The sequence below is a fragment of the Halichoerus grypus genome, chromosome 5, assembly GCF_964656455.1.
Source record: "Halichoerus grypus chromosome 5, mHalGry1.hap1.1, whole genome shotgun sequence".
Lineage (NCBI taxonomy): Eukaryota > Metazoa > Chordata > Mammalia > Carnivora > Phocidae > Halichoerus > Halichoerus grypus.
The window spans coordinates 126,449,844-126,474,555 of record NC_135716.1 but is presented as its reverse complement, the minus strand read 5'-3'; the positions used below and the strand labels follow the sequence as shown (position 1 = coordinate 126,474,555).

At 37.7% G+C, this 24,712-nt stretch overlaps 1 protein-coding gene across 2 annotated transcripts in view; it reads right to left on the bottom strand.

The window, feature by feature from the left end:
- Positions 1–24,712, bottom strand: part of SLC44A5 (solute carrier family 44 member 5) — a 350,669-nt gene that overhangs the window by 93,352 nt on the left and 232,605 nt on the right. For both annotated transcript variants that reach the window (XM_078072903.1, XM_078072904.1), the window contains one exon: positions 15,646–15,719. In XM_078072903.1, the coding sequence (XP_077929029.1) occupies positions 15,646–15,719 (74 nt within the window). The remainder of the gene's footprint in view (positions 1–15,645; positions 15,720–24,712) is intronic.

The following is a 24,712-nucleotide window of genomic DNA, read 5'->3' as shown; positions in this document are numbered from 1 at the left end:
GATAGTAGGAGGTAAAAGGGGGAAAATGCATATTTTTAAGAAAGATTTGTAAAAAAAAAAAATAGACAAAGAATTAAAAGAAAATGGAAAAACAACCAAATATCCAAGAAACTAAATTAACCTTTTCACATCTTTGTTTTCCTTATTAGCAAGGCTGACTCTATGCTGTTTAATATACTTTTTCTAGTTATTCTAGATAACGTTGGTCTATCACATTCATAACCTGTTTAAAGATTTTGATTCATATTGGAAAATTAGGGGGGTTTTTTAAGGTAAAGAAGTAGTTGGAAATAACGACAGAAATTTATTCATTCTTTTCTTCATTCATCCCACAAATATTTTTTGAGTGCCTGCTATGTGTTGGCACCATACCAGACCCTGGGTATATAAAGGTCCTTGCTCTCTGAGCCTAGAGTCTATTGGGGGAAAGAGATCTTAATGAATAAATTGCACAAACATGAAATTTCAATTCTGACCAGCACTGCAAAAGAGCAAAAAATGGTAGAGAGGGATTCATAGAAGACAATGACCAAATGAGAGAGGTCAGGGATGATGTCTTTGAAAAGGTAATGCAGGAGCTGAGACCTGAAAAATGAATGGAGGCACAAAGAGGCTTCCATTAGATGGACACATGGACAAAGGCCCTGTGAGGGGTGGGGCGTGATGGGTACTGGAAAGGAAAAGGAAAGCAATGTGGTGCATACACAGGCTGACTCATGGTTCCAGATGCGGATGGACAGGCAATATCTTAGGTTATTTTCTATAATGAACTACAGAGAGATGGTTTTAGCATAATATGGTTGTCAGTGCCAGCATACAATCCCCAGCAGAGGCTCTGTTCTCTTCCTATTCAAATTTCCTGGAAAAACTCAAGGTCACCACACATTCAGTGTCACTCATCCTGGTGTTTGCTTAATTCTAGTTCCATAATTGGCAACACCCCCTTGCTTTATGAAGGAAGAGCTCTCATCATTCCTGAAAACTGGCGTAATTTATTACATCTGAAAATGCTATATGTAATATTCATTAATATCTTTTTTTTTTTTAAAGATTTTTTATTTATGTACTTGACAGACAGAGACACAGCGAGAGAGGGAACACAGGCAGGGGGAGCGGGAGAGGGAGAAGCAGGCTTCCCGCTGAGCAGGGATCCCGATGCGGGGCTCGATCCCAGGACCCTGGGATCATGACCTGAGCCGAAGGCAGACGCTTAACGACTGAGCCACTCAGGCGCCCCCATTAATATCTACTAATAAATACATCTTTTTTGAAAGAATCATGAAATCATTTGAGGTCTTCCTGGCCAAAAAACCCCCAAAGAATGAGATACTGTCTGACATAATTTTATTTACTCTATAGGACAAGTACTAACTGAAGGAAAAAAAAAAACAAGCCTATATTAATAGGTGTCTATTAGCATAAAGACTGTGTTCTTCTCTTTAGTGTGTACTTAATAGAGGCTAATTTTGCAAACAACCACTGAACGTAAACAATGACACCACAGTGAAGTGAACACACACTCAGTCCCACAGGGTTAAGACTGAATATTAGATTATTCATGGTTTTTGCTTGCAAAAGAATACCTGCTTTCCACCTACTGTCAGACACTTGCTGTTTTAAGCCCAACTCTGTGTGTGTGAAATTAGGAGGGGAAGAGAAGGAGAGAGAGAAAAGCATTAGGAGGATATCACGGGGTTCTGGTCTGCCCCCTCTCTTAGTAATCTTTATTACTTAGAGAATCCTTATCTTCTTCATTAAATAGAAGTCACTATAGTATGGTGGTTTAGAGCACAGGCTCTAGAATTAAACTATCTGGGTTGTATTGGTGAATAAAACTAAATAACAAAGTGACACAGCAATCAATACAAATCTAGATCACCTATTCCCCTTAATTTTCTCACTGTTTTAGAAATAACTTTGAAAGACCACTTTAAGCAAAACTAGTGTGTGTGTGTGTGTGTGTGTGTGTGTGTGTGTGTGTTGCATGTAAGAGAAAGAGAAGTTATTTGTAAAACACTCCTATTTGGGTAATTCATAGCAGTAAGCAAAGACTGGTAAGAGATGGGTAAAAAGTTTATTCAGGCAAATTATCCTTTCACTCCTATCAAGGAAATGCAGGTTACTGAAGTACCAGGAGCAAGCATTATTATCTAGTATTATCTCTCATTCTCAACATTTGTAAAGCATGTTCCTGTTGTGCTCTAGGGTTGAGTCAGAAGTTGCAGCCATTAAAAAGCCCTCTGTCAAGGAGAAAATGTGATTAGACCAACTGCTTGCACTGACACTTAAAAATTAACTGCAAATCTGTTTGGGGCAGCTAAGGCATTCCCTAAACACTTGCTGGTTGGGAATGCTGGCTTTCAAATCATTATTTTGTATCCCTTAAAGGTACATTTTAACTGTTTTAATATGTGAGAAACAGGCCTGCCAAATTGTGCTTATGGCTTTTTAACACAAGCAATTTACAAATGCAATGAAGCAGATAATAGGACACATGATACCGAATTTGAAAATCTGTGTTGATGACACTTGCGCTGTAGAAACATTTTTGGAAGAAGCCCTATATCCAGTTGCCTGGATAAGAAAAAATGTTGTTTATCATTTCACAGGTGGCCTCTTCCACCCAATGGTGAGCTTAGGGTCATGTCCTTGAGCACAAATCAGTCTCTCTCATACTAACAATATTCTACTTGAAAAGGTCTAGAATGCACGAATTCAGCAAAATATAACAAACAGGAAAACATCTCACTCAACACAAAAAATCTGTTCAAGTAACAGTTAAAACTAAGTGCTCTCTTTCTTAAAATGAAGACTTCCAAAACAAGAGGAAGTGTAGGTATCTAGTTTAATTTATAAACGTTTATATATTTGTAAAGAATGAAAAAGGACATTTAATACTGGTTTTGGTTAATTATAAATATAATAAATTTTTCACTAATAAAAGGTTACTTGACTTCTGGGAAAAAGAATGGGGAAGACCCTAAGCTCACTTGGTCTCATGTATACAACTAGATAACATCCACATCAGTGTAAACACCCAGAAAACAACCCAAAGACTGGAAGAATAGACCCTCCACAGCTACATATAGAGAAGAGACCACATCCAGAGTGTAGGTGGAAAGGCAGTTGGGAGTTAACCGGACCCACAGGACTGTCCACAGGAGAGAGGGATGCCACAGGCACAGGGAGGGGAAAGAAACAGAACCTTGCACTCCAGGCAGGGGGCCTACACTTGGAATACAAATACCCATAATATTTAGTTTTGAAAACCAAAGGAGCTTAACTTTGTAAGTTCTTATAATCATGGGGCTTAACACCTGGAACTTTAAAATCAGCAGCTTGGCTCTAGGAAAGCTGAAGAGCCACAAAACACAGAGTTCCCACCCTTAAAGAGACAGCACAACAAATAGCCCCACTGAGATATAACATAGAAGCAGCACCGTTGTTTTTTTTTTTTTTTTTTAAGATTTTTATTTTTAAGTAATCTCTACACCCAATATGGGGCTTGAACTCAGAACCTGGAGATCAAGAATTGCATGCTCTACCAACTGAGCCAGCCAGGTGCCCCTAGAAACAGCACTTTTAAAAAAATGCCTGGGGTATAAGGGATGGAGATTTATCCACTAATCTCAGAGCCTGTGCTGGAGGGGCAGGAATCTTTGGGAGACTTCAAGAACAAAGGAACTGACAGGTGCCATTTCCCTCCTCCACTCCCAACCTAAATACACAGACACCTGCAGGAACCAGCGCAGCCTGAACACTTTCCACCTAACTTGATAACAGTGTGCCTGCCCCTGTGGGCTTCTGTAGATCTGCCCCCTCCATCCCCATCAGCCTCAGCAGAAATTCTCCCAGGCAGCTGCAGGTCCACTCCTAAAGGAGACCAGCGAGGACATTACTGGCACCACATGCTCTGCCCCCGCATTCGCCTGTGGACCTGTGCTTTCCAATACACCCTTGGCCAGAGAACATCCAAGGCAGTGTCACAAACGTGGCAGTGTGCAAGCAGCCCTGACAGGGGCCAGTACAACTCCAAAGTGATTCCTAAACCAGGAAGAGGGAAAGATAACCACATGCACCAGACTGACTGGGGCCGAGTAGGAGCCTGGGGGCAGATATCTGATCTGACGGCAGCCCCACCCACCAATAAAAACTTCTCAGGGGACAACACAAGGAAAGCACACTGCAGTTTGCTGCTACCTCAGCTCTAGCAAACACCTGGTTGAACTCAACTCAAGCACAAAGTGGTCCCAGAATGGACCATTAACAACACAGGTACAAAATGTTGCCCACAACAAAAAGCCATTGCAGACAAGCAGCCTAAAGGCAAATGCAGCTCAGCCACAATAGCAGGGTGCATGCAACACACATAGAAAACACCCCTGAAGCACCAGGTTCTGGTGAACAGGGGACATCACACTGGAAGGCACTATAGGACCTCTTCTTCATAAGGCCATGGCTTTCAAGAGCAGGAGACGTAGCTGACTTTCCTAACACATAGAAACAGACACAGAGAGTTACACAAGATATGGAGACAACAGAATTTGTCCTAAATAAAACAGGGCAAAAATCACAGCCAGAGAGCTAAATGTAATGGAGATAATTAATATATATGCCTGACAGAGAATTTGAAGTAACGGTCATAAAAATACTCAGTGGACTTGAGAAAAGAGTGGAGGACCTCAGTGAGACCCTCAACAAAGAGACAGAAAACACAGAGAACAAATCAGAGATGAAGAAACAATAGCTAAAATTAAAAATACACTAGATGGAATAAGTAGTAGACTAGAGAAAGCAGAGAAACAGATCAGTGACCTGGAGGACAGAGTAATGGAAAGCAATCTCACTGAAAAGGAGAGAGAGAAAAAAAATACAAAATGAAAATAGATTTAGGAAACTCAGTGACACCATCAAGCATAATAACATTTACATTATACAGACCTTAAAAAGATAAGAGAGAGAAAAGGAGGCAGAAAATTTAGTTGAGGAAATAGGTGAAAACTTCCCCAATCTGGGGAAGGAAAGCAGAAATCCAGATGCAAGAGGCACAGAGAAGCCCCAACAAAATCAACCCAAGGAAGTCCATACCAGGACATATTGTAATTAAAACAGCAAAAAAAAAAAAAAAAAAGGTGATAAAGACTTTAAAAGGTTGCAAGAGAAAAAAAGATAATTACATATTAGAGGAACCCCAGAAGCCTATCAGCTGATTTTTCAGCAAAATTTTGCAGGCCAGAAGAAAGTGCCATGATATATTCAAAATGCTGAAAGAAAAAGACCTGCAACCAAGAATGCTCTATCCAGAAAGGCTATAATTCAGAACAGAAAGAGACCGAGTTTCCCAGATGAACAAAAGTTAAAGAAATTTATTCTAACCAAAGAGGCAAAGAATCTGTACTCAGAAAACTATAAAATACTCATGAAAAAAAAAATACTCATGAAAGGAATTGAGGAAGACACAAAGAAATGGAAAAATGTTCCATGCTCATGGATTGGAAGAACAAATGTGAAGATGTCAATGCTACCTAGAGCAATCTACACATTTAATGCAATCCCTATCAAAATACCATCAACTTTTTTCAAAGAAATGGAACAAATAATCCTAAAATTTGTATGGAACCAGAAAAGACCCCAAATAGCCAGAGGAATGTTGAAAAAGGAAAGCAAAGCCGGTGGCATCACAATTCCAGACTTCAAGCTCTGTTACAAAGCTGTCATCATCAAGACAGTATGGTACTGGCACAAAAACAGACACATAGATCAATGGAACAGAATAGAGAGCCCAGAAATGGACCCTCAACCCAAAGGTCAACTAATCTTTGACAAAGCAGGAAAGAATGTCCAATGGAAACAAGACAGTCTCTTCAACAAATGGTGCTGGGAAAATTGGACAGCCACATGCAGAAGAATGAAACCAAACCATTTCCTTACACCACACACAAAAATAGACTCAAAATGGATGAAAGACCTAAATGTGAGACAGGAATCCATCAAAATCCTTGAGGAGAACACAAGCAGCAACCTCTTCGACCTCAGCCACTGCAATTTCTTCCCAGAAACATCACCAAAGGTAAGGGATGCAAGGGCAAAAATGAACTATTGGGACTTCATCAAGATAAAAAGCTTTTGCACAGCAAAAGAAACAGTCAACAAAACCAAAAGACAACCGACAGAATGGGAGAAGATATTTGCAAATGACGTATCAGATAAAGGGCTAGTATCCAAAATCTATAAAGAACTTGTCAAACTCAACACCCAAAGAACAAATAATCCAATCAAGAAATGGGCTGAAGACATGAACAGACATTTTTCCAAAGAAGACATCCAAATGGCCAACAGACACATGAAAGAGTGCTCAACATCGCTCGGCATCAGGCAAATCCAAAACAAATGAGATACCACCTCACACCAGTCAGAATGGCTAAAATTAACAAATCAGGAAACAACAGATGTTGGCAAGAATGTGGAGAAAGGGGAACCCTCCTACACTGTTGGTGGGAATGCAAGCTGGTGCAACCACTCTGGAAAACAGTGTGGAGGTTCCTCAAAAAGTTGAAAATAGAGCTACCCTATGATCCAGCAATTGCACTACTAGGTATTTATCCCAAAGATACAAATTCAGTGATCCAAAGGGGCACATGCACCCCAATGTTTATAGCAGCAATGTCCACAATAGCCAAACTATGGAAAGAGCCTAGATGTCCATCAACAGATGAATGGATAAAGAAGATGTGGTGTGTATGTGTGTATGTATGTATGAGTGTATGTGGGTGTGTGTGTGTGTGTGTACACATAGACAATGGAATATTATGCAGCCATCAAAATATGAAATCTTGCCATTTGCAATGACATGGATGGAACTAGATGGTTTGCTAAGCGAAATAAGTCAATCAGAGAAAGACAAGTATCATATGATCTCACTGATATGAGGAATTTGAGAAACAAGACAGAGGATCATAGGGGAAGGGAGGGAAAAATGAAACAACAAAACTGGAGAGGGAGACAAATCATAAGAGACTCTTAATATCAGGAAACAAACTGAGGGTTGCTGGAGTGGAGGCAGGTGGGAGGGATGGGGTGGCTGGGTGATGGACATTGGAGAGGGTAGGTACTATGGTGAGCGCTGTGAATTGTGTAAGACTGATGAATCACAGACCTGTACCCCAGAGACAAATATTATATGTAAATAAAAAAATTAAAATAAAAAAACATCTGAAATAAAAATCAACATGATATATACAACACATCAAGAAAAGATAAAAACCATATGATCATTTTAATAGATGCAGAAAAAGATGTGATACATACAACACCCATTCATGTAAAAATCTTCAAAGAAGTAGGCTTAGGGGGGAACACACCTCAACATAATAAAGGCCATACATGAAAAACCCACAGCTAACATCCTACTCAATGCTGAAAAACTGAGATCTTTTCCCCTAAGATCAGGAACAAGACAAGGATGTCCACTCACCACTTTTATTCAACGTAGTACCAGAAGGACAGAAATCAGACAAGAAATAAAAGGCATCCAAAATGGTAAGGAAGAAGTAAAACTTTCACTATTTGCAGATGATATAATACTATAAATAAAGCAAACCATGAAGACTCCACCAGAAACTACTAGAATTTATTAATGACTTCAGTAAGGTCACAGGTTACAAAAATCAATATAGAAATTGGTTGCATTTGTATACACAAATAATGAAGTAAAGAGAAATTAAGAGAACAACCCCATTTACAATTTCACCAACAATAATAAAATACCTAGGAGTAAGCTTAACCAAGCAGGTGGAAGACCTGTACTCTGAAAACTATAAAATACTGAGGAAAAAAATTGAAGACAGTACAAACAAATGGAAAGCTATCTCATGTTCATGGATTGGAACAACAAATATTGTTAAAATGTCTATACTACCCTAAACAATCTATAGATTTAATGCAATCCCTATAAAACTACCAACAGCATTTTTTACAGAACTAGAACAAACAATCCTAAAATCTTTATGGAACCACAAAAGACCCCCAATAGCCAAACAATCTTGAAAAAGAACAAAAAAGCTGGAGGTATCACTATCCCAGATTTCAAGATATACTACAAAGCTGTAGCATCAAAACAGTATGAGACTAGCATGAAAATAAGCACATAGATCAATGAAACAGAATATAGCACCCAGAAATAAACCCTTGATCACATGGTCAAATCTTTGACAAAGGAGGCAAGAATATGCAATGGGAAAAGACAGTCTCTTCAATAAACAGCTTGAGAAGACTGGTCAGCCATATACAGAAGAATAAAAGTGGACCACTTTCTTACAGCATTCACAAAAATAAACTCAAAATGGATTAAGGACCTAAATGTGAAATCTGAAACTGTAAAAATCCTAGAAGAGAGAACAAGCAATAATTTGCTTGACATAGTAACATTTTCCTAGATATGTCTCCTAAGGGAAATAAAAGTAAAACAAAACAAAACAAAACAAAACAAAAGTATTGGGACTATGCCAAAATAAAAAGCTTCTGCACAGCAAAGGGAACAATCAACAAAACTAAAAGGCAACCTACTGAATGGGAGAAGATATTTGCAAATGACATATCCAATAAAGGGTTAGTATCCAAAATACATAAAGATCTCATAGAACTCAACACCCCCCCAAAAACAAACAATCCAATTTAAAAAATGGGCAGAAGACATGAACAGACTTTTCACCAAAGAAGACATACAGATGGCCAACAGACACATGAAAGGATGCTGAACATTGCTAATCATCAGGAAAAATGCAAATCAAAACCATAATGAGATATCACCTCACACCTGTCAGAATGGCTAAAATCAAAAACATAAGAAACAACAAGTTTCTTGGCCAGGATGTGGAGAAACAGGAACCCTCATGCACTGTTCATGGGAATGCAAACTGGGGCAGTCACTGTGGAAGACAGTACGGAGGTTCCTCAAAGAATTAAAAATAGAACTACCCTATGATCCAGTAATTCCACTACTGGGTATTTACCCAAAGAATATGAAAACACTAGTTTGAAAAGATAATATGTATCCCTATGTTTACTGCAGCATTATTTCCAACAGCCAAATTATGGAAACAGCCTAATTATCCATGAATGAATGGCTAAAGTGGTGTGTATGTGTGTGTGTGTATATACACACAAAATGGAGTATTACTCAGCCATAAAAAGGAAATGTTGCCATTTGTAACAACATGAGTGTAGAAAGTAGACAGCTAAGTGAAATAAGTCAGTCAAAGACAAATATGATTTCCCTCACATGTGGAATTTAAGAAAAAATAATAAAATAAAAAATAGACAAACCAAGAAACAGACTTAACTGTAGAGAACAAACATGGTTACCAGAGGGGAGGTGGGTGGGAGGATGGGTGAAATAAGTGAAGGGGATTAAGGGGACACTTATAATGAGCACTGAGTCATGCATAGAACTGTTGAATCACTATATTGTACACCCAAAACTAATATAACAATGTATGTTAACTATCCTGGAATTAAAATTTAAAAAAGAAAAAGTTTTAAAGAAAAAAAGCTTATTAGAACAATTTTAAAAACAAAGAAACTAGAATTCTTCAAATTTCTTACTTTTTTATTGGAAGAAATAGTTTTTCTTTGCTAAAACAATGTTTCCAAGCTGTGATCTGATAGGAAGGCACATTTTAGTTTCCAAGTAGACTAAAAGCATAGTAGGATGTCCTGTCAGAGCCACTGTCCATCACCAGTTTCCCCTTACCATGAATATTAGGATCATACCATCAAGATCACAAACTATAACAGGATGCTTGGTGAGGCATAACTTATTTTTTATATTATATCTATTTATTAGTAAGATAAACTGTTCACTATTTCTGTGTATAGACAGAATCAAAGTCAGCTTGGAATTATCTTTGCTCTTCTGAAGGTCACCTGAGTGACCTCCCAGTTATGAAAACATGGTTTCTCCTTTTTTGTATTCCTTGGGATGGGGAATATCAATTTTCTTCATAAGAAATGGACAAGAACTCAAACTTTTCTGAGATTTCAATTTAGGACAGGTAAGAATGACCCTGAACTAGATCTGAAGGCCAAAAGGAATACAAATACTCCAAAAGGGAACTTGCCATGAAGGCGGAGACTGAGCTGGTCCCCTAGGCTGAATACCAGGGCCTAAGAGTAGGGGCAGCATTCAGACACTAGTAGTGCTTTGGGGAGAAATGGCTGAGCACTGCATAAAGACTTAAAAGCTCTATTTTTGGATCCTAGTGTAGGAAACCACTACAGTAGCAGAAGGATCCAGATGAGCAATTGACTAAGAAAGGATACCAAATGGCATCAGCCGAAATGTTAGAGCTCCAGTAGACTCTAAGGTCTCTCTTTCCACTTAGATACCAGAAGTAAGACTTCGCCTTCCTTGGCATTTTGGGGCAGTTCAAGTCAGGGAAGAGAATTATATGGTGGATTTCCTGAAGCAATGAATAGAAAAGTACACATATGACCGTATTATTACCCCATATACTTTAACACCAGAAATGATGGAGTCAAGTTTGACCACATTTAATTATTAATTTTGCTCCCTTGTTTATTCTCTACCCCATTCTACAAAGGATTTAAGACTGAATTATGCAAAGCCTCCTCCTTTCTGTCCTTGGTACTTTCAGTCTACTGAAAAGTGCAGTGGATCCATGATGGCCTTCCCTTATTCCTTTGCCACTGATCTATAAATCACTTGCACATCAAGGCCCTTAACTAGTCTAATTTGGCTTAGTTCATTTCTCTATTGAAGAGGGAATCCCAAGCTTCACCTCTTGGCAGAAAGAAGGGCAAAGAAGTCACAGCCCTGTGTTAAAACTACCTTAGTCCAGCCTCTGGCCACACATTTTTATATTCCCTCTGCAACCAAATACGTTTATACTCTCCCAAGATCCCCAGAAGCCTCATCCAATTAAAGCATCAGGCTCAGGTTCAAAGTATGGATCTCATCACCTAAGTCAGGGCCAGGTGTGGATGAGGCTCTTTAGGGTTGGCTCCTCTCCTAAGCGTGATCTTTCGCTAGATCATTGAATTCATCAGGTACATTTCCTACTTCCCACATTACCATCTGCAGGAGCGTTGCCAAACTGTTACCACTATGTAACATCTCCTGTTTCTAAGTGCATTTTTCTCACTTTCCTTCAAACTCTTAACAGTTTCCTCCAAACCCATTGGGCTTCTGAACATGCCCTGGTTTAAAAACCAGTGCCCGTGTTTTAGGTTTTGTTAAGCAGCATCCCACTTCCAGGTACCAAATTTTGTTCTCCTTATCTATTTTTATACCTCCAAACTCACTGGCTTATAATTGGCAGTCAGCAATTTGGGGAAGGCTCAGCTGGGGCCCATCTAGTCACATGTTGACAGAGCTTCAATTATCTGAAAACCCTACGAAGTGGATAGTAAATACTATTCCTGGGAGCTCAGCTGAGCCTGATGATCAGGGCCCCTACACATGGCTTCTCCCCATGGCTTGGGCCTCTCACAGCACGGCCAGAGTTCTCAGTTTGCTTATATTATTTTACTTTGTATTAATGTCCTATCATCTCAACTAATAGGAATAATTATTCCTAAGACTGAAAAGCAAAACCAAAAACAAACTGGACCCTAATTCCAAGTGCTTCGTATGTAAATACAACAATGAACTAACACACTCAACTGGAAATACATTTGAAAAGAAAAAGAAATATGGCAAATGCTATATGATTTCACTCATATGTAGAATTTAAGAAGCAAAACAAACAGGAAAAATGAAGACACAAACCAAAAAACAGACTCTTACCTACTGAGGAAAATGAGGGTGGGGGGATGGGTGAAATAGGTGAAGGGAATTAAGAAGAGTACACTTATCTTACAAGCACTGAGTAATGTATGGAATTGTTGAATCATATATGGTATACCTGAAACTCATATAACACTGTATGTTAACTATACTGGAATTAAAATTCTTTTAAAAAGAGGAAATAAAGAAAAATTTATTCAATGTTAAAATTGTGCTATTATTGTATAATGTTAGCACAAGGATAACAAAGGACGATTTGCATAATAAACATTCCTATTCATTTTTCTACTTAGTACAATAATTGGATAGCAACCATCAGTGAAGTGGGACAAAAGAGAGCTATTATCATAAACGTTAGTTTGATCTTTCAAGGAGATGTGATTACCTTCTACCCAAACTCCACTTTACTCACTTGAACAGAGGTTCTGCTTTTCATTAGCCGAATGTCTAGTGCCTTTGTTGCATCCAAGTGTTACCCTAGCCGGCCATATTCCACATAAAGGGCATAGAACAGGTTTTTTTTTCCTCAGCAGAAATTGCAAGAAACATGGCTCTTTCATGGTAAAACTTCTTATAAAAAGAAATGGACAAAAGATACACCTTAGAAGGTCCTGATCTAACAAAATGGCAAAAGATGTCAAACTACTATGAACCTTAAAAATAAAACTGCCAGTTTCACCAGTAAAAATGGGCTTAACTCGGGAATAACAGAGCAAGCTACAACAAAACTGAGCAAAGGAGGGGAACACGGCTTTATAAAGGGGAAAAGGGAAGCTGAGAGGGCTATTATAAACAAAAAGTCAATTGGAGTAACTTGGAATTTCAATTATAGTGGTTTCTCATTGGCTGAGTTATGACTGTCTCTTATTGGTAATTGGCTGGGCTGTTGCTGGGGGAGAGAACTTTTCTTCCTCCTTCTGGGAGAGTAAAGTAGCAGCAAAATCAGTACTGTCCTTGTTGAGTCACTATATTGTACATCTGAAACTAAAATAACACTGTATGTTAACTATACTGGAATTAAAATTTGAAAATAAAATAAAAACACTTCTATATTTTTCAACAAGTAAGTAAAGTAGTACTGACTTGGGGGTACCTCTCTTCCTGTTGGATTTGCAATCAATGAGGAGTGGTAGGCAGGAGAGCTACTTTAAACAAGGTTTCCTTTTATTGATTTTCACACTACTTATGACACATCAGTGAAACTGAGTCAGCCTCATATTTCATCAGGTGAAGGTATATATTCTTTCATGTCAAAAAAATTTTCACACTCCTAGTAAACTCTGCTAATCGTTTTTCTTCATTCTTCTTTTAATTCAACATAGGGCATAAGTGAAGAGTTAAGTGTATCTTAGACTAGTTAGACTATTTGTAGTTCAGGAATGAGGGAATTGTGTGTGTGTGTATATATGTATATACATATATACACGCACACACATATATATAGTAAATATGTATATATGTATACACATGTGTGTATATATATATTAAGTAAATTTTAGGAGTCATTCATTTTAATCAGTGGCATCAGGACTAATTTGGAAGAATCACTAAATCTAATATTGAACACAGTTTTTCACTGAACAACATTTATCCTTCAATTTCTTTATGTGAATTAAGGTATTTATAAACTGAATCTGGAGATCTTAAACCAAGGGGCCAAGTTCTTATCTTGCTCCAGAGGTTATGAAGGGGTGCACTCCCATCCCTTTTCTCTACTGTGTCAACAGGAGAGTGTCAGTGGTTTTCCCAGCTCTATAAAAGGCTGGAACACATTTCTCTGTGGATTACAACACATTGACCCTGAGAAATGGAGGAGACTATTTGTTATGCCATAGGATCTCCTGATGGAAAGATTCCAGGCACAGTATGAGATCTTTATGAAGTTCCTGTATGCATTCAAACTTTAATAACCAAAATTATGGGCTGCCATAGAAACAATATAGGAAATTACATTTAAAAGCAATTTATTAAAATTCAGAACAACTAGATTACACAATGATAGCAAATGAAATACTGCTTAGTAATTTTTATGTACCATTACTGGTGTACCTGGATATCATTTCATTTACTCCACACAGCAGCCCTGCAAAGTAGATAGTCTTTCTACACTTCACACATGAGAAAAATGAGGTTAAGATACTAGTCCAAGTCCACCAAATAATATGAGGAAACCCTAGATCAACTTGACTCCAAGTCTTCTTTCTCTTATGCAACCAATTTCAATTCTCCGACAAAAAGTAAAAACCAACAAACAAAATTAGAGACAAGAAAGATGTGTCCCAAAGTTAGAGAAGCTAAAATTCTTTTAATTGCATAAGAAAATTTATGTTATTATAATATTCAACATATAGACTGTGTATTGTGCTACAACTGCCTTAATGTTGAGAAGTTAAAATGCTTGGAAGAAATACCAAAGGAGGAGCGCCCGGGTGGCTCAGTCGTTAAGCATCTGCCTTCGGCTCAGATCCTGATCCCAGGGTCCTGGGATCGAGTCCCACATTGGGCTCCCTGCTCAGTGGGAAGTCTGCTTCTCCCTCTCCCACTCCCACTGCCTGTGTTCCCTCTCTCACTGTGTCTCTCTCTGTCAAATAAATAAATAAAATCTTAAAAAAAAAAAAAAAGAAATACCAAAGGAATCTTCAGAAGGTCTTAGAGAACATTATTTAGTGTTGTGGCTTATTCTCCTTTATTCTTCCCTCCCTATTTTTATTTCTTCCTGCCTTACTTTTTTGAATTCTCCAATTCTGCATAGTTTTTGCATGGTATTGCTGAGATGATCTTTTGAAAATTACTTTCAATTGCTATTCTCAAAGTATTTCTCTTATTGGGAGATAAAACTGAAGAACAGGAAAGAGCATTTTCCACTCTTCTTCAGTATGTACAGACTTCTTTCGGCTTATGCATTCTGTCCACACTAACTCCAGCCCATTCATTATTGGTACTAGAATTACTGAAGTTTTCTAGCCCCTGCTCTCATAATAATACATTAAAATTTCTTAAGCCAGCATCTAGGGAACAGGACTTCAGTCTCAGAGAGAAAAAGTGATACATTCAAATGCAATTATGAAACCTTTTTTACAGAAAATATTCACTATCCTTTGGTAGGTTTTTAAAAATGTAAATAATTTGTATATTTTTTCTCTTTATTTTCACCTTCAAAGAAAAATCTTTAACCTAACAGTAAATAACAGAATATCTTTTCCTGGTAGGTAAAGACAATAAGACTTCTTAAACGTCAATGAATTATGTGGTGAAATTCTTAATAATTGTTCCCTTTTTTTAATTTGCTTATAAAAAGAGAAGTTTATATATTACCTCAACTAATCTAGGCCCTAGTGCATACCAGTAAATAGCAATGTGAACATAATTAGCTGCTTAATAGAATTTCCCAAGTAAAAATGATTAAAAAGAAATCATAAGTTTTTGAGTTTTTTTTAAGATTTTATTTATCTATTTGAGAGAGCAGAGGGAGAGGGAGAAACAAGCTCCCCGCTGAGTGGGGACTTGATCCCAGGACCCCGGGGATCATGACCCAAGCTGAAGGCAGACGCTTAACTGACTGCCACCCAGGTGCCCCAAAACCATAAGCTTTTTTCTTCCATCTTTATAATTGTATGTACTTAAGTAATTTGGGCTTGCCTTTGAATGAACTACCTTGTGTTTATTATTCTTTGAGTCTGCTACCCAGTGAGTACCTGGGAGGCACATTCCCTCCAGAAAAGACAATAATCAGTAATAACAAGGCTTTGGGAAGAAAATGATTAATATTCAAAATGTGACATTGACTTTGTTATTCCATTAGCAAATTTTAAATCTCTTCTATACCTTTATTTACTCACCCACAAGTCCTAAAAGAATGTAGGCAATGATGAACAGTATGAAGATGATGCAGCACAGAACATCTGTACAACTCCTAAAGACAAAAAGGAATCCAGAATTAAAAGGGGTCCAAAATGACATCTTACCTAGTAAACAAATATAGGAAAGGGGAAAAAATAATAATAGCAATATGCCATTTCAAATCCAATAATTCCAAAAGGTATATCAGATGTATTTCTGTAATCAAAGACTTTGGCAGCAATGGAATGGTCATAGTTCCAGGACTAAAAAGCTCCCTCAGAATTCTTAGTATTTATTCTCTCTTGGTTCTTTATTTGTATGTTTTTAGAGACAAGTCCAGCAACATCAAGCAAATATTTTTTTATTTGAAATTGTAATTTAAGTTATTTGATTTTATGATTTTCCTCATTGTGCCTCCCCACTGCATGGTATAGTAAAAAAAAAAAAAATAGCCATTTTCCATTTCTCCCTCCCCCCCATTATCTTTCTACATACACATTTATAGGGTACTACTTATTGGGACACCTGTATGATTCAGTCAGTTAAGCATCCGACTCTTGATTTCAGCTCAGTCCATGATCTCAGGGTTGTGAGATCAAGCCCTGGGCTGGGCATGGAACCGTCTTAAGATTCTCTCTCTCCCTCTCCTGCTGCCCCTCCCCCACCTCTCTCCCTCTCTTTTAAAAAAAGGTACTATTTATTAAGTAAAGGATTGACTACATAAACTTTCTATGGGGAGTAGATTTGCAACTATATTCACAATAATGTATATAATGCATTCAAAAATGAAATGGCTCAAAACTGTAATTTTACCAGCCATTCCATAAACTAGATATTGTCAAACCAGGTTTAGAGAAAAACTGGCTTGATAGAGACTCATTGATTTGCTAAGGATCACAAGTCAAGCTAAGATCCAGCAGGGATACTCAAGGCTTTCAACTGAAGTATTTCCTAGGCCTAATATTATATCTTGTTCAGCTTGTAAGTGGTCTGGGAGGCCAAAACTATATCTTGAAAGTGAGAAACAATCCAACCATTCTCTATTTGAAACTTAATGAAAAATTTATTAGTAAAGAAAAAAAGATCAAACTATTTGAGAGGATTAAAAGTTGCACATGAGAATTTTCATAGCAAAAACTTCTTGCTCTTTAGAGCATAAGGATATATGTTCTAATGTTTTAGCGCAGGCTGGTTGAAGTTACACACTATTTTTTCTGATGGTATTAGTAATAATAATGAATAATAATTGTACAGTAACAGACACATACCTTGTGAGTTTCTGAAGAATACATTTAGGTTTTTAGGGGTAGTAAGGTGAGTCAACTTATTTAAGGTCCATGAGAGAGAGGTAGAGAGAGGGTAAAGTAGAACAAATATCTAGATCTCCAATGCCTAACCCTTGCATTTAGCAGTTATCCTAATATTATTTCAATTTTCTGTAAAGCCTCAAATTGGCCGTATCTAAAATTTCACACACATCCCTATTTCTCTACCCCACAATAGGAAATGAATCTTTCATAGAGAAAGCTAATCATGCTCAATCCATAAACTATCATTTGCTTAAATCCAACTTCAACCCAGGAATTTTAAATTTCACTTGGATTTAAGAATTATGAGAATAATAATAAAAAGAGAAGAAAACAGGTGCTCTAGTTTTCTTTGGTTGACAATCATTGAAAAGCAAAAACCTGCTTGGAGGTGAGGAGAGTATCTGGTTCATGTGCATTCTGACACACCCTACTCAAGATCAGGTTCTCATCCTATCAGAGCGGTTGTTAAATTGAGAGCAGTAGTTACATAGGGTGAAATCTAATAGAAATGCCTGCAGGTAAGGAAGTAAAGGAGAGAAAACTAGAACACTGGTGTGCCTTAATTAGAAATCTTGAAGTTGTTAAAGCCCTTGTGGTAACCACCAAGAAGAAGATCAGGTGTGACCAGAAGCACCAGTCAGACTGACCAGCATCCTATAATTATATACCTATAATATGTTTATACCTATATATTTACATTATATATAATTATATACCATAATTCTTATTTATAATAATCTGTTACATAGTGTTATAATGTTATATATTTATAATGTTATGTAGCAAGCACAGGGAGAGGTAAACATATACTAGCAATGACTGAAAGAAACTTATGAATCTCAAAGGACAGGGCACAAAGAAAGTAGCAGAGCCCAAAAGGAAATTGTTTAAAACTAAAACCCACACTCTTCAGCTACTGGCACTGATAAATAGGCATCAGCTGGAGTTTTGGTTCCATATGGGGTTTTACACTATGGTTTCTCTCTCTCTCTCTTTCTTTTTGGTGCCAAGGACAGGCTATAGCACCAGGGACTACTCCATGCCCACACAACCATCCCCCCACCAGTCTCTCACCACAGTGGGATAGCATTTCTCAATAATTCACACTTTGAGGTGTTTGGCGATTATATTCTGGGACCAGGGAGGATAATGTATTCAAGTCTGCTTTGTTTTTCTGGTACACTGCTTTGGAGAAATAGTAGACCATACCCCCTGGCCAGACCAGTTAATTTTCTCCTGCCTAAAGCAAAGGGATGGAAGATCAGTAAACTGGTTTCATTTGATACAAGTAAGGAAGGGGACCTTAAGGTCCCGTATACTTTTCTGGTCTGTGTGCCGATTCATGGTCCAAACCAGTGATGTGGTCCCCACTGGGTAGTGGTCCAGATTCTCTTTATTCATCTTTATAGCCAGGCGTGAAGTGACTCCACGTGAGAGTTATGGAATAAAGTACAATTACCATCTCCCCAGGGAAAGGGCCTGGCCCTGATGTGGAGATGGGGGTAGGGAACTTGGGTCTCTCATGCTCTCCGTGGTGCAACTTCAGGAAGATGTTCGGCATGATCACTTGCACGCAGAGGAACACTAGAAGTAGGTGAAGGCCTTCCACATGTGAGCTGAGCCCTCCTCCTTGTGGGTGCCACTTGACCGCCCCAGCTGTGCCCCCAGGCCAATCTAGCAGCCCTGAAACCAGCAATACAACTACCTCCACCTTTTTCAACCTGGACCTCTCTTTGTTATTTTAGAAACTCCCCCTTAAAAATAGGGGGCAGGGTGCCTGGGTGGCACAATGAGTTAGGGGTAGGACTCTTGGTTTCGGCTCAGGTCATGAGATCTAGCCAGTAAATGGCTCTGCATTCAGTGCAGAGTACGCTTGAGATTTTCTCTCCCTCTCCCTCTGCCCCTCCGCCTATTCACACACCTTCTCTCTCTCCTCTCTCTCTCTCTCTGTCTCTCTCTGTCTCTCTCTCTCTCTCTCTCTCTCTCTATATATATATATAAACAATTCTTTAAAAAAAGAAAAAAAGAAGGGCTGCCTGGGTGGCTCAGTCGGCTGAGCATCTGACTCTTAGTTTTAGCTCAGGTCATGATCTCAGGGTCATGAGATATAGCCCCGTTGGCTCTGCGCTCAATGGGAGTCTGCTTGAAATTCTCTCCCTCTCCCTCTGTACCCACGCCTCCGCCCCACCCTGTGTGCTCTCTCTTTCTCTCAAATAATAAATAAGTAAATCTTTTAAGAAATGGGGAGGGGGTGCATATGTGTGTGTGTGCTTTCAGGTAATTATAATTACCTGCTATTTTTTCCCCATTAATTCATCTGTTTCTCTCCCTTTCCTCAGACATAGTCCCTCTGGAAAGAAAAAATTACTGTTAGGAAACCACTGGAAAATTGAATTTGGACAAAATATCAAATATAACGGGCACCATTTTGTGAGTCAGGAATAAAGCAGAAGCTTAATTCAAATTTTTACAAGTTGTAGCATCTTATTTTTCCTTTCTTTTGGATTTCAGGGCATATGTCACAATCCCAAGTATTCTGTGGGAAATAAGTTACTTTTATTTTTTTTCAGGTTTTTATTTAAATTCCAGTTAGTTAATATACAGTGTAATATTAGTTTCAGACGTAGAATTTAATGATTCATCACTTCCATACAAAAACCCAGTGCTCATCACAAGTGCCCTCCTTAATACCCAGAGCCCATTTAACCCATCCTACCAGCCCACCTCCCCTCCAGTAACCCTCAGTTTGTTCTCTATAGTTAAGAGTCTGTTTTCTGATTTGCCTCTCTCTTTTTTCCCCCTATGTTCATCTGTTTTGTTTTTTAAATTCCACATAGGAATGAAATCATATGGTATTTGTCTTTCTCTGACTGACTTAGTTCACTTAGCATAATGCCCTGTAGCTCCATCCACCTCATTGCAAATGGCAAGATTTCATTCTTTTTTATGGCTGAGTAATACACCACTTCTTTTTTATCCATTCATCAGTTGAGGAGCATTTGGGCTCTTTCCATAATTTGGCTACTGTTGATAATGCTGCTATAAACATTGGGGTGCATGTATCCCTTCAAATATGTATTTTTGTATCTTTTCAGTAAATACACAGTAGTGCAATTGCTGGGACATAGACTAGTCCTATTTTTAATTTTCTGGGGAACCTCCACACTGTTTTTCAGAGGGGCTGTACCGGTTTGCATTTCTACCAACAGTGCAAGAGGGTTCCCTTTTCTCCACATGCTTGCCAACACCTGTTGTTTCCTGTGTTGTTAATTTTAGCCATTCTGACTGGTGTGAGGTGGTATCTCTTTGTAGTTTTGATTTGCATTTCTCTGATGATGAGTGATGTTGAGCATATTTTCATGGGTCAGTTAGCCACCTGGATTCTTCTTTAGAAAAATATCTATTCATGTCTTCTGCCCATTTTTTAACTGGATTATTTGTTTTTTGGTTGTTGAGTTTTATAAGTTCTTTATAGGTTTGCATACTAACCCTTTTACCAGATATGTCATTTGCAAATATCTTCTCCCATTCTGTAGATTGCCTTTTAGTTTTGTTGATTGTTTCCTTTGCTGTGCAGAAGCTTTTTATCTTGATAAAGTCCCAATAGTTCATTTTTGCTTTTGTTTCTCTTACCTCAAGATATGTATCTAGAAAGAAGTTGCTATGGCCAATGTCAAAGAGGTTACTGCCTGTGTTCTCCTCTAGGATTTTGATGGTTTCCTGTCTCACATTTAGGTCTTTCACCATTTTGAATTTATTTTTGTGTATAGTATAGGAAAGTGGTCCAGTTTCATTCTCCTGCATGTGACTGTTCAGTTTTCCCAACACTATTTGTTGAAGAGACTTTTTTTTTTTCCTTCCATTGGATATTCTTTCCTGCTTTGTCAAAGATTGGTTGACCACATAGTTGTGGGTTCATTTCTGGGTTTTCTATTCTGTTCTATCGATCTATGTCTGCCTTTGTGCCAGCACTATACTGTCTTGATGACTACAGCTTTGTAATAGAGCTTGAAGTCCAGAATCCTGATGCCTCCAGTTTTGCTTTTCTTTTTCAAGACTGCTTTGGCTATTCAGGGTCTTTTCTGGTTCCATACAAATTTTAGGATTGTTTGTTATAGTTCTTGAAAAATGCTGGTGATATTTTGCTAGGGATTGCATTAAATGTGTAGATTGCTTTTGGTATTATAGATATTTTACAATATTTGTTCTTCCAATCCATGAGCATGGAATGTTTTTCCCATCTTTAATTTCTTTCATCAGTGTTTTATACTTTTCAGAGTACAGGTCTTTTACCTCTTTGGTTAAGTTTATTCCTAAGTATCTTACAGTTTTTGATGCAACTATAAATGGGATCAATTCCTTGATTTCTCTTTCTGCTGTTTCATTATTGTTGTATGGAAATGCAACAAATTTCTGTCTGTTGATTTTGTATCCTGAAGCTCTACTGAATTTGTGTATCAGTTCTAGCAATTTTTTTGGTGGAGTCTTCTGGGTTTTCTACATAGAGTATCATGTCATCTGCAAATAGTGAAAGTTTGACTTCTTCCTTGCTCATTTGGATGCCTTTTATTTCTTTTTGTTGTCTGATTGCTGAGGCAAGGACTTCCAGGATGATGTTAAATAACAATGTTGAAAGTAGACATCCTGTCTTGTTCTTGACCTTAGGGGAAATGTTCTCAGTTTTTCCCCATTGAGGATGATATTAGCTGTGGGTTTTTTGTATATGGCTTTTATGATATTAAGGTATGTTCTCTCTATCTCTATTTTGTACAGGGTTTTTATCATGAGTGGATGTTGTACTTTGTCAAATGCTTTTCCTGCGTCTATTGAGAGGAGTCTCTTTTATTAATGTGGTATATCATGTTGGTTGATTTGCAAATAGTAAACCACCTTGCAGCCCAGGAACAAATCCCACTTCATCGTGGTGAATGATTCTTTTAATATACTGTTGGATTCTATTTGCTAGTATTTTTTTTTGAGAGTTTTTGCATCCATGTTCATCAGGTATATTGGCCTCTAGTTCTCTTTTTTAATGGAATCTTTGTCTGGTTTTGGAGTCAAGGTAATATTGGCCTCATAGAATGAGTTTGGAAGTTTTCCTTCCATTTCTATTTTTTGGCATAGTTTGGGAAGGATAGGTATTAATTCTTCTTTAAATGTTTGGTAGAATTCCCTTGTGAAGCCATGTGGCCCTAGACTTTTGTTTGTTGGAAGATTTTTTATTACTGATTCAATTTCTTTGCTGGTTATGGGTCTGTTCAAGTTTTCTAGTTCTAGTTTTCTTCCTGTTTTAGTTTTGGTAGTTTATATATTCCTAGGAATTATTCCATTTCTTCCAGATTGTCCAATTTGTTGGCATATAATTTTCATAATATCCTCTTATAATTATTTGTATTTCTGTGGTATTGGTTGTTATTTCTCCTCTCTCATTTGTGATTTTATTTATTTGGGTCCTTTCTCTTTTCTTTTTGATAAGTCTGGTGAAAGGTTTATCAAACTTACTATTTTCTTCAAAGAACCAGCTGATGATTTCACTGATCTCTTCTACTGTTTGTTTAGTTTATATATCATTTCCAGTCTTGAAACTTGAAATCAATCATAAGACCAGAAATGAAGTTTAAAAAAAAAACAAAAACAAGGATTTAGTTTGGATAATTGTTAAGACTCTCAAGATAGCTACTGAAATAGCTGGGTGATACCAGCTCATGGCTGAAAATCATTCTGAATCATATTCTACCTAGAGGCCTGTCATTGCTGTGCCTTTACCTCAAGTGCATTCATTTTTACTTTCAAAGCAAGCACTAAGAACTACTGTACTAAATTAAAAATGGATTGCATCCCACTGGGCCCCAGAAAGAAGAAAGAAAGAATAGTTAAAGAGAAATATGCCCCAACCCTCTCCCTCACCCTCACTCCAAATCAAAGCCCAACTTTTTCAAAACAAGATGCTCACATTCACATTTATCAGAAAGCTATTCAAAACTCTATTCAGATCGAGCTACCCTGGTACAAAAATATTTTCAAAAGTTAAACTACAGAAATACCATTGTTATATCTATTTTTCCAAACTGCAATATGAAGAATAGGATCGCAATTATATATGCATTTGCAAATTTCTCCTTCCTTCCTATCTGGAACCAACAAATATACTATGTGTATAGTAACTTCAACTTAAATCATTGAAGTTTCCTTTGACTTTCCCTTTCTTAGCTTATCTTTTATATTCAATTGACAAGTTCTCTTGTCTCCTTCTCTTTGATGTGTCTTTCATCTATCCCTTCCTTTCTATTCCTGCTGCCTGGACTCAATCCAAATTCTCTTATCCTGTCTTCAAACTATTGCCATGGTCTCCTAATTGGGCTCCTGCATGTAGTCTCTGCCTGATCCAATTCATTCCGTACATCACTGATTATCACTGATATGTGATGATGTCATTTTATTGTTGAAAAAAATAGCACTGCCTCTCCACCACCTACTTAATAATTTCCAAATATCTTAACTTTATGTTTAAGAACCTACAAATTCAATCCTAGTTCAAGCCCCAGACTGTCTTTCTAGCTTTATCTCCCATTATTCTTCCTAATGTGCTTCAACCAACTTGGGCTTTTTCATTCACTGAATACACCTGTACACTTTCCCTTGACTACACTCAGGGCTCTCTGTTAAATGGACCCTTTAGATTCCTCATCCTGGAATAACCCATATGTCCCAATTTGCATGGAACAGCCAGGGTTTACACCTATTGTCTGGAGTAACCATTATCAATGTTCCCTTTTACTCACAAAAGTGCTCCTGTGTGGATCTTCAACCCATCTATAAAATCCCATTCTTCATATGATAGGATTCTCTTAATTTTTTTAGGACTGCATAATACTCCATTATATGTATATATCACATTTTTTTAATCCATTCATTTGGCAATGGATGTTTCAGTTGTTTGTACATGTTAGCTATTGTGGATAATACTGCAATGAACATAAGAGTGCAGATACCTGTTTGTGATCCTGATTTCAATTCCTCTGGATGAACATGGGTGAACCTGGAGGACATTTTGCTAGGTGAAATAAGCCAGTCACAAAAGGACAAATACTGCATGATTGCACTTATATGAGATATCTAAAATAGCCAAACTCATAGAAACAGAAAGCAGAATTGTGTTTACCAGGGGCTGGAGGAAGAGGCAAATAGGGACCTGCTATTCAATGGGTATAAATTTCAGTTACACACAAAGAATAAGTTATAGAGATCAGTGGTACAACATTGTGCCTCTATTAAATACACATAAAAATTTGTTAAGAGGGTTGATTTCAGGTTAAGTGTTCTTACCATAAAAAATACAGCATGGAAAACATCATAATCATCACTAGGCTACAATATATAGGAATGTATTTGTTCAGTGTTATATGTTATTTGAATTTAAAATTTTGCTATGAATAAACTTAATATGGGTATCAAATGAGCAAATGTAAATGTAAAAAAAAAATTAAATGCAAATTTTTTGTTTTGTTTTTAGAGAGAGAGAGCATGTATGAGCGGGGGTGGGGGCAGAGGGAGAGCGAGAGAGAGAATCATAAGCCGGCTCCATACCCAGCACAGAGTCCCATGTGGGGCTCGAACTCATGACCCTGAGATCACGTCCTGAGCTGAAATCAAGAGTCAGATGCTTAACCAACTGAACTACCCAGGTGTCCCTACATGTAAACTTTGTTTAAATTAAAATTCCATCCTTCAAATTAGTTCAAATATCACCTCCTTC